Source organism: Vicia villosa, linkage group LG4 (assembly GCF_029867415.1).
Source record: "Vicia villosa cultivar HV-30 ecotype Madison, WI linkage group LG4, Vvil1.0, whole genome shotgun sequence".
Lineage (NCBI taxonomy): Eukaryota > Viridiplantae > Streptophyta > Magnoliopsida > Fabales > Fabaceae > Vicia > Vicia villosa.
The window spans coordinates 13,556,575-13,566,987 of record NC_081183.1 but is presented as its reverse complement, the minus strand read 5'-3'; the positions used below and the strand labels follow the sequence as shown (position 1 = coordinate 13,566,987).

At 34.5% G+C, this 10,413-nt stretch overlaps 1 protein-coding gene across 1 annotated transcript; it reads right to left on the bottom strand.

Moving 5' to 3' along the window:
- Positions 1–785: 785 nt before the first annotated feature.
- On the bottom strand, positions 786–3,634 carry LOC131598841 (probable glutamate dehydrogenase 3). Its single transcript, XM_058871411.1, has 8 exons — positions 3,445–3,634; positions 2,982–3,317; positions 2,752–2,826; positions 2,549–2,665; positions 1,873–2,123; positions 1,696–1,771; positions 1,510–1,596; positions 786–1,166 (listed from the first exon to the last, which is right to left on the bottom strand). The coding sequence occupies exons 1-8, from the start codon at positions 3,550–3,552 to the stop codon at positions 981–983; spliced, it is 1,236 nt and encodes a 411-aa protein (XP_058727394.1). The 5' UTR covers positions 3,553–3,634; the 3' UTR covers positions 786–980.
- Between the last annotated feature and the right edge of the window lie 6,779 nt (positions 3,635–10,413).

The following is a 10,413-nucleotide window of genomic DNA, read 5'->3' as shown; positions in this document are numbered from 1 at the left end:
TCAGAGAGTTGGTGGAGGATTTACGGGGTAGTCAATACTTTACTTTCGTAGAACACTCTCAGATTAATGGTTAGGCAGAATTTACATACTGAGTTCTATTGTGAAATCTAAGACAAAGATTAGACAACGCCAATGAAAATTGGGTGGAGGAACTTTCATTGGACATACTGGACCACCTCTCATTTCTCCACAAAGGAAACCTTGTTTCGACTTACATATGAAACTAAAGCAGTGAATTCTATCAAGATAGAAGAGGTGACCTAGAAGACCTCACACCACCCCCAAAAGAAGTTAATAATGATAGACGCAAAGAATAGCTAGATCGCTTAAAAGAATGCAGATACTTAGCCGTCTTAAGAGGAGCCATCGTAAAGTAGGAAATGATATCGAAATACAACAAGAAGATCATTCCCAAAGCTTTCACCATAGAAAGGCTCATACTAAAAAGAGCAGACGTCAAAAAACAAAATGTGTCATATGAAAAACTCATACCTAATTGGAAATAGTTATGCAAGGTTGCCACCAACTCTAGAAAAAGACTTACGTTTTAAAAATTCTCAACGAAGAAACAATTCGCCAAACATGAAAGACATCAAAACTTAAGATATTTTACCGATTAAATTACAATTTATATTGTAATAAGTCCATTGGTTCTATTCTCTACTTCTCACCATTTGGTTAAACTTGTCAAACAAGTTGCCTTTTCATGAATAATTCAAAATTAGATTTATAGTCAAATTCCCACAAATATATACACACACTCATTAATATTGAATATACCTATATTAAAATAACACATACATTTTTTATTAAAAATATGAAGAAAAAAAAACAATACACTTGAGAAAAAGAAAGAGAAAAAAGAATCAAATAAAATGAAACTATAAAAATAGTCACAAATATCCCTCAAATTTAGGGATATGTATAAGCAAGAATGGTTACATTATAATTGCTACAACTCTTATTTCAAGCTTATGATTTTAAGCTTCCCAACCTCTAAGGACAGTGGCCCTTGCTACACGGTTAACTGCTAGAGTAAATGCTCCCATACGAAGGTCACAATTATGTGTTTTGCACATTTCTTTCACATCTTTGAAACCTTTTGTCATGTATCTCTTTAACTCATTGTTCACCTTTTCTTCTTCCCACATGAACCCTTGTATGTTCTGAAAATCACATAATAATCAATATTCAATCTCATTGCAGAAAAATATGTCACGTATCTGACACCGACACATTACTAATGTATCAATGTTGTTGTCCAATGTTTTTTCTGTTGGAAAGTGTATCCTCTACTTACAACTGCAAAGACTAATTTTTTAAGCTGATAAAGAATACAATACATGATAAAATTATTCATCAAAATAATTTAACACCGAGTTCAAAAAAACTCCGATTAAGAGAGAGAAATTCCCTTTCTATCTCATACATAAACTCTTCGGGTCGATGTCGATGTTTGTGTCTATAATTTCATTTCATAAATGATAATTTTTATTTAAGTAAAATTACCTGCACCCATTCAAAGTAGCTAACTGTAACTCCTCCTGAATTTGCAAATATATCTGGAAGGATCACAACACCTTTCTTTTTCAAAATCTGCAAAATAATTAATATGTTTGTTAAAAAAAAGTATAGTTAATTTATTTTTATTTTAATTTAATAAAGAAAAAGAAAAAAAAATACAAACTAATTAACCTCATCAGCTTCTGGATCAGTTGGGTGATTGGCTGCTTCCACAATAAATTTGGCTTTTATCTCATTTGCATTTTCCCTATACAAAAAGTTGAAAAGCACTTAAGAAATAAGCTAAAATCTATTGGTAAATAAAAATCACTTAAATATAAGCTAAAAGCTACCCAAAATCAAACTTACTTGTTGATGACTCCTCCAAGAGCTGCAGGAACAAGAACATCACAGTCTTCAACCAAAATTGATTTGGGATCAATTGAATCACCACCATGAAATCCTTTAATTCCTTTGTTCTCTTTGGAATATTTAAGTAGACTTGGAATGTCAAGACCATTGCTGTTCTTTATAGCTCCAGTTATGTCACTCACAGCAACAATTTTTCCACCCTTTTCATTTATTAGTTGTGCAGCCCATGATCCTACATTTCCAAAACCCTACACAACAAGATATCATGATTTTGTGTCAAATTATAAAAAAATAATATTAAATTGCGGTTGCGGTCACAGATGTGATTGTAGGTGTTGCGATTGCGGTCATTGTTGTTACTGCAATACATATAATTTTGAACTTTTGATTTTTTGATGAAAATAAATGAACAAATATGAGTGAAATATTTGATGAGGTTTCTAGTGCGGTCCTCACACCACAACTACGGTCTGATGCGATTGTGAAGGTTATCGAATCGGCAATATTGTGGCTACCATTGCGATTGTGAATTGAAATTTAAAACTATGCTAAAGACATTTTAAATATAAGATAAAATACTAATACTTCAATTTTAAAATTTGAGAAACTTAATTAATTGAATAATTAATTTTAGATTAAAGGATTAATTAGGATAATTTTAAACAAGATTTACCTGTATGATAAACCGTTGACCAGATACACTCATTCCATATTCATGAAGCAAAGCCTCTGTTGCAAACAAGACACCTCTTCCTGTAGCTGCATCTCTTCCTAGAGATCCACCAAGATCCTGATTTGAAAATGAATAATTAGAATTAAAATTAATTTATTAACTCCTATTAAAATTTAAATCATGAAAAAAATCAATAGACTTACTATAGGTTTTCCAGTAACTACTGCAGGAGAGTGACCATGAAATTTTGAATACTCATCTAGTATCCATGCCATTGTCTAAATTCAAAATCAAATAGAAAATCAATCGGTCAGATGCAGCTAAGAGTGTACTTCTCTCAAGATTTCATGTTTGAAATTTTTGTATTTTATCTGTCCATAAAAAACTGAATTTAATTGAGCTCTCGCTAATAGACGGTGAGATTGATACTAACCTGTGGTCCAGTTCCCATGTCAGGTGCGGGAACATCAATATGAACACCAATAAGATCATGAATTTTCTGAGTAAAAACCCTAGTAAGTCTTTCTAACTCAGAAACACTCAATTGAGAAGGATCACACCCTATGCCTCCTTTTGCACCCCCATATGGTAAATTTGCAACTGATGTTTTCCATGTCATTAGTTGAGCTAATGCATTCACCTCATCTTGTTCAACATCAGGATGATATCTTATCCCTCCTTTCATAGGCCCTCTAGAGTTATCATGTTGGACCCTAAATCCAACAAAAGTAGCCAAAGTCCCATCATCTTTAGGAATGCTACACTCAACCTGCATTTACATTATACGTAATCATAAGCATCGGTATCAGTTTAGGACACGGACACAGGCACAGACACATCGGACACAGACACAGACACATCGTGCTAATATGATATATTTTTGAGGTTTCACTTACCTTAATTTCTCTGAATGGAATCAACAAACTCTTCTCAATCTTTGAGTCCAAACCCAAAAGTCTTGAAGCCAACCTAAAGTTTCTATTGGTGGCTGCTAATGCATTCATTTGTAAAAGCAAAATTTTCAACTTTTTTGAAAGTGATATTCAAGATGTGGAAAATCGATATTGAAGATGTGATGTTACCTGGAGTTTAATATATATAGCTATTTTGGGGAAGAGTAGGAGAAATTCAAATTGTATTTTTGTATCTATATGTGAGAAAAAAATAATTTTTTTCCTTGAAAATAGGATATATACACGTAAGAACCAGCAAGGTAGATAGAGTTATATAAGGTCAACAAATAAATACTATATAATATAGTAAAAATAACATGTGGATCTAAGTCAGCAAAAAATATTATCTTGGTCTACAAACAATGTGAATGCAAAGAAATGTTTACTTAAAACAAGGAGACGTGCTCCAATGTTTGGATATGCTGTTGTGGTGGCGAAATTTATGTTAATCACGTTATTCTCACAGCAAAGAATAAGAATATCTACAATCTATTTAGCAGTCAATATTTTGGTTACGTTTGTTTTGAATTTAAAAAATAATTTGATTTGGAAGATCTTTTTAAAGAAATTCTAAAAAATATGAAGTTATTTTTATTTGTTTCATATCATATCTTTTTTTTTTAATTAAAAATAGATGTAGTTGAAAAATATATGATCTTGAACGTGACTCCGATCTTCTTTACAATGGCACATAGTGGACCAGCATTATTAACACTCTAACGCCTAAATCAGTTCAAGACTCAAGATGAGTGTAGTAAAATGTGGAGATCAAATATTGTACCTTTTTCTTAACGTGTGAACTAATTTTATACACTGAGTTAAGTACAGCGGATTTAAGATGGATTAAGTCTTAGTCATTTGAGCTTTTGGCCAACCCAGAATAGTTGCCCCAAGGCTTTGCCGAGCCCAGAAGGAGTCAGAAAAATCCTTAAGTAATGTTGGTCGGCCTTCGAGACGTGGTCCGATGTGAAATGGTACTAAAACTTTTGGAATTAGTTAAAAAAAAGTAGCGGGGAACAAGTCCATTAAATGTGGTTGCATCATTGAAACACTTTGTCACCCTTTTCTGACACATAAAGTGAAGTGACCAGTTAGGGCATGGTGGAGTTTACATAGTGTTTGAGTGTACTCAAGTTGGCGTGTACCCATGATTGGAAATCTAGCTGTTGATCTTGTGATTTCTTTTTATAGTTGGTCTGATCATTTCAACGGTATTTGCTTTCAAATATGGTGAAATTAGTATTTGGAATTTTCGCAACCTTTAGCATTCAAACTTACAATTACTTTTCAGAAAACGTCTTCATTTCCTCTTCCTTGAGAGTATTTCTAGGGAGATTCCAGTGCTTTGCTTAAAGCTTATGCCTTTGTTCATCTTCTCCTACTTCATCAATCTTACATAACCAGGTATCATCCTAAATCAAGCCTTTATAGTCTACATTTTCTATTTTCTAGTCAGGATGAGTGATAGTAGGGCTAACCTAGTGAGCGGCTCTAAAGCTGAAACATCATATGCCTCTGTAGTTGGGACATCCCATGATTATCATCTCCTTTCTCTTAGTAGTAATCACCTAGAACCAGAAATCATACCCCTATCAAACGATTATGATTCAGAAACTGGGAATTCCTTAGAAGAGGTGACTTATTCATTTGGATCTTTAGACGCCCATTTATCAAATGTTGGTAGAGAAATTAATCGCGTCGAGGTCCCTATGCCCCATCGCGTTTTATCAGAAGGTGAAATTCAAGCGAATTTGCATATGAGAGAATGCGCTAGAGATTACATTCAACTTCATCTGCAAGCAGATAACTGTGAGCCCAATGGCGCTGATGTGCTGCTCATTTGAATCTTTGAAGCTTGTCGGTTGCATCGGTGTATGACCGGATGAATATAAAATTAGCGGGCACTTCATCTGTTCTTAGCACCATGGCTGCTATAGATGTGACTGAAATTATGGTCGATGATTCCCTGGAATGGTTAACTCTTCTAATGGAGTCGGAAAAAGGATATGCAGTTCTTTTGATGATTGTGTGATCTCATTATATGAGTGTTTGTTTTACAAGAATATAGATCTGATTGCCCTTCTCTAACTCTGAGAGAGCCGTATTGAAATATTTAAAAGTCACTCTTTCCCAACTTCATCCGGGGTCTTGGGCATATATAAGGGTATTTCAACTGTGTGTTAAGCACAAATCTCGAAAGCTTTCTCTTAGATTATTCATTAATCTTTTCCATCTGAGGCGCACCTTTCGAAACAATTTTTGTAATTAGAGGCTTATTTGCTTTCACCAGGTCAATCTTTGGTTCAACTCCTTTGCTTTGGACTTGGGCAATTTCTCAGGGTGTTTCTTGCTGGTAAATCCGCTCACAATCGCGAGTCATCTTGTTTTCTATTATCTCCTTGCAGATTCTCCATGTTTTTGTCAGATTTTATATCCGAAGTAATGGTCTAAGATCCATTTTAACTGAGATAATCAATCCTACTGTACCAAGTAGAGTTCTTTTTCTTGGGACAATGAAGGACGAAATTCAATCTTCATTTTAGGGGCTTGGCTATGAGGACGGGGTCGTTCTTGGTGAGGTTCTCCCTATCGAGGTGAGAATAATGCAGATCGACACCCATGCTATTTTGAGTGCGTGTTACTTAGGAAGAGAGGAAAAAGATTTTTGATGAGAGCACAGTCTTTGTGCTTTTTTTGTTGGTGTAAGCCCTAAAGGCAAATATTTTTGGTTCTTGTATCGAATTATTTATTAATAATAAAAGGAATTTCTTTATTATGTTTGCTTTTCCAAAAATAATAAAATCCCTAGAATAGCTAGTCCGTTTAATGAAATGTTAAGTGTGACTTAATCATGAGACCTCATTAAACATAAGGACACTATTCTTAGATTATCCGTAGTCGAGCTTTATTATGAAGTTGAATAATATTAAAGGGTTGAGACTATTATGAAAATAGACTGGTGATCACATCTCATGGATTATGAATAAGGAGTTATCAAGTCTTGACATAGGTATGAATATTAGGAGTAATATTTAAACTGGATTGACCCACTATGAGAATAATACATAGAATATTATGCACAGTGTCATAAGTTATTCTCATGGTGATAAGTGGTGTATACTACCCTTCAACCTGAAACCACTATGGACCCTAGATGTAGAGTCGAGTACTTTATTATTGATCAAACGTTGTCCGTAACTAGATGACCATAAAGACAAGTGATGGATACTCCACAAAGCAATGCTGAGGGACATGAGTGACCTAGATGGAATTTGCCTATCCTGCATAACATGTTCAGTGTTTAAGGGTTCAATATTGAACTGGACAAGGGTGACACGGTCTATGCCTTGTGTTCAATATAAACATAAGGAAAAAGGGTTATTGTACACAAGAATTATCACGATAAGGTTTTGTCATATCACATGATATTTTCGTGACTTCGGTAGCAGTGATGTGTTGCTAGATACCACTCACTATTTATTATATTAAATATAATTTAATATAATTGCCAACATTGTGAAAACCTACAGGATCATACACATAAGGACATATTAATGAGATAGAGTAAATAAGGAACACTATAAAGTATGGTGTACTTAAGTGAATTATAGAACACCGTAAGGTACAATGCACTTAAGTAGAATACAAAATATGATAAAGCACCACGTGCTTAAGTGATCTACGGTACACCATAAGATATGGTGCGAGTGCACTTAAGTGAGGTTTTTGGCTTAGAACCCATGTGCAGAAGTATTCAGTCTTGATGAAAATTTGGTCTGTGAAACCACAGCCGTATTTTCCTTCTCTCTAACTTAAAGCCTTCATTCGTATTATCTAGCACTGGGACTGAAGACATCTGTTCGATGGACTAAGTAGAGGTGTTATTATTCATCAACGCTCGTGATCACTCCTTCGATTTTGCATCAAAGTTTTTAATCGCTACAAGAGGTAACCGTTCCTATCACTGATCATGCCCATTCGTAAGGATCACTACAGGAAAAAAATTGTTTTCCGCCGCGCATTGTATCACAAATTTTCTTCAGTGGTATCAGAGCCACTTACAAACCATGAATCTGATAGTTGTTTATTTTCTGTAGTTTTTGTATTAATTCGATTAAAACACATATTGAATTAAATAATAAATGAGTAATTAGATTTTGGCATCATGTTGTGTATGATTTAGATGATTAGATGTTGACCATGCTTCAGAATCCGACTTCTGTATGGTGAAGCAGCGATACATCGATTGTCTATAAGTTACACACATATGATCGATCAAATTTACATATGATATAAGTAATTCTGGTGCAAAAATGGTATATTGGATATACTGTTTCTATTTCCTTCATTCGACCACATAATGGTTGTTATTCATTTTAGCGATTATTGTTCATTTGCTTCGGAATTCAACATTAGTATGGTGAAGCAATGCCATGTTTATCAATCACTAAATTATCAATCGTAGTGTGTTCGACGGTATGAAATTGTTGCATTAGGGTTCATGACGGCATAAGGGTTGTGTTGACGAAGATTTATGCAATTAGGGTTGTAATGGCGCAAGAGTTGTGCCTTAATGTTTATGGAAAGCATCAAGTCTTGATAGAAAAAACGACGCCGATTTCAAATCAATTATTCGTTAAAATTTTACAACGGGGCGGTACCCCTAACAACCCCGCTGCGGGCGGTGCCCCCTTGACCCTCGTTCGCTGAACGGTCAACTGAACCTCTGGCTAACTCTGCGTAGTGTGATTAATCGCCGAAATTTAATTTGATTTATTTAATTAACAAAATTTAAATTAATAATAATCATAAAATGTATTTATTACTATTGTCTTGTGGTGATCAATTATGGCCTTAATTTTCTTTTATTTTGTTTTGTGATTTTAAAATACGACCTACATGTCGTGCCTTTCTTTTAATCTCTTGATTTAACTTCTTTTCTCATCTCACTCCCTCGTATGTAATATTTCAGCCATCAATGCCCATGTGTTAATCCGCTGGCAATAACTCGTTTCCATGTCATCGAAAATGTCATGAAGACACATTTCTCAATCATCAGAGAAGATCATTACCTCCCACAACTAAGGAGACATTGCTAGCATTTGAATCAGTGCCTTTCTCTGACGCTGCCCCATCAAGACACTTATACTTTATTTGTCCAATCTTTTCACATTTCTAACATCTCACACTAGTTTTGTTGTTTTTCTTCACATAAGATCTCATGCTAGCAACCAACACTAAGTTTGAAGAAGTATTATCCTCACCTTGCAATCTTCTTTCTTCAGAAATAATTTTACTAGAAACTTCTTCAAAATTTAAAGTTTCCTTCTCGTATATCAAAACATGTTTAATATGCTCAAAGAAAGATGGAAGAGACCATATGAGTCTCAAAGCTTTATCTGCATCTTTAATCTTGACTCCAATAGTTTCTAATTCATAAATAGTATCATTGAGAATACTTAGATGATTAGATACTTTTGTATGCTAATCTATACGCAAGCTATGAAACTGCTCCTTCAACAACTACCAATTTGATATACCTTTTTCTTGATATAACCCTTCAAGTTTCTTCCAAAGCTCTTTGGTTGACGAGGTACCAATAACATTCACAAGAATATTTTTAGCCAAAGACTTGCGGATTGTACTCGAAGCTCTCAAATCTAATTCCTCCCAAATCTCATTGTCCATGATGGAAATGTTTCCTTTCAACGACTTGTGTAATTCTAATTGGATAAAAACGTCTTTGACTTGAATTTTCCACAAGGCAAAATCGATTGTTCCATCAAATTCCTCGAAGTCAATCTTTACTGCACTTTAAAATTTTGACATTGCAGTAAAAATCTTTCCTGCAGCAAAACAAAATTTTCCCAACCAACACAAAGTATAAAATTTCTTTTCTGATATGGAAGATCAAACAAAATTGCATCCGTAGAGTGTAACACCCTTCTAAACCCCGCGGCAAGTTAAATAAATTTATTCAGAGTACATGAAATAAGGGTGCCACAATTTCAAAATAAATTAAAACATCATTCAGTCATGTCATGCATTCACTGAGGCAATTCTTATTAATCAAAACAATTCATGTCAACACAGCGGAAATAGTTCAACAGATTAAGTTTAACATTTTCAGACCAATCTTTCAACATAAAAACAAAACTAGAGTTATCAAAACTTAAACTCTAAACGTTCGCGTCCCCAGTGTTACAACTATCAGAGCATGACACCTGACGCTAACCAAACAACTGACTCATGAGCTAATCCTCACCGAGTCGAATAGCCGCTATCCTCAATCTGAAAATGACAACATGTAAGGGTGAGTCTTCATCATAATTAACAAATGTTATAAGGCTATAAGGCAATAACACATCATAGCTGTATTGTTCACCCAATTGTTTCACAAACAGACATTCAGACAAGTTTCATCATCACAAAGCAATCAACCAACATCATCAATATTTATAACACTGGAATGCATCCAATCATGTTATAAAAGTCATGCATATGAATGCAACTGACACTATGCATGTGGTACCAACATCATCAAATGGGAATAACCCATGACCGATCCAACATCATCAAGATACGGCCCTGCCGGCACAGATTCCACACAATGGGAATCATGCCCTTCACTGATCCAACACACCCTTATGGATACAGTATCACCAATGAACATGAATGAATGCAAACATATATGAACATACTTATACCATCGTCAAGTCTATGAGTAACATCGTCAAAATACCCATTTCATCATAATCATCATCATAATCAAGCATGTTTATATATATATGCATCATTCAATCACAATCACATCATTAATCATCACATAGATTATTTAATAAGGTTCGTTTAGCTCAAAACGGCACGCGAAACGGACCAACGGTTCAAAAGTTATGCATTTTACAAAATTCT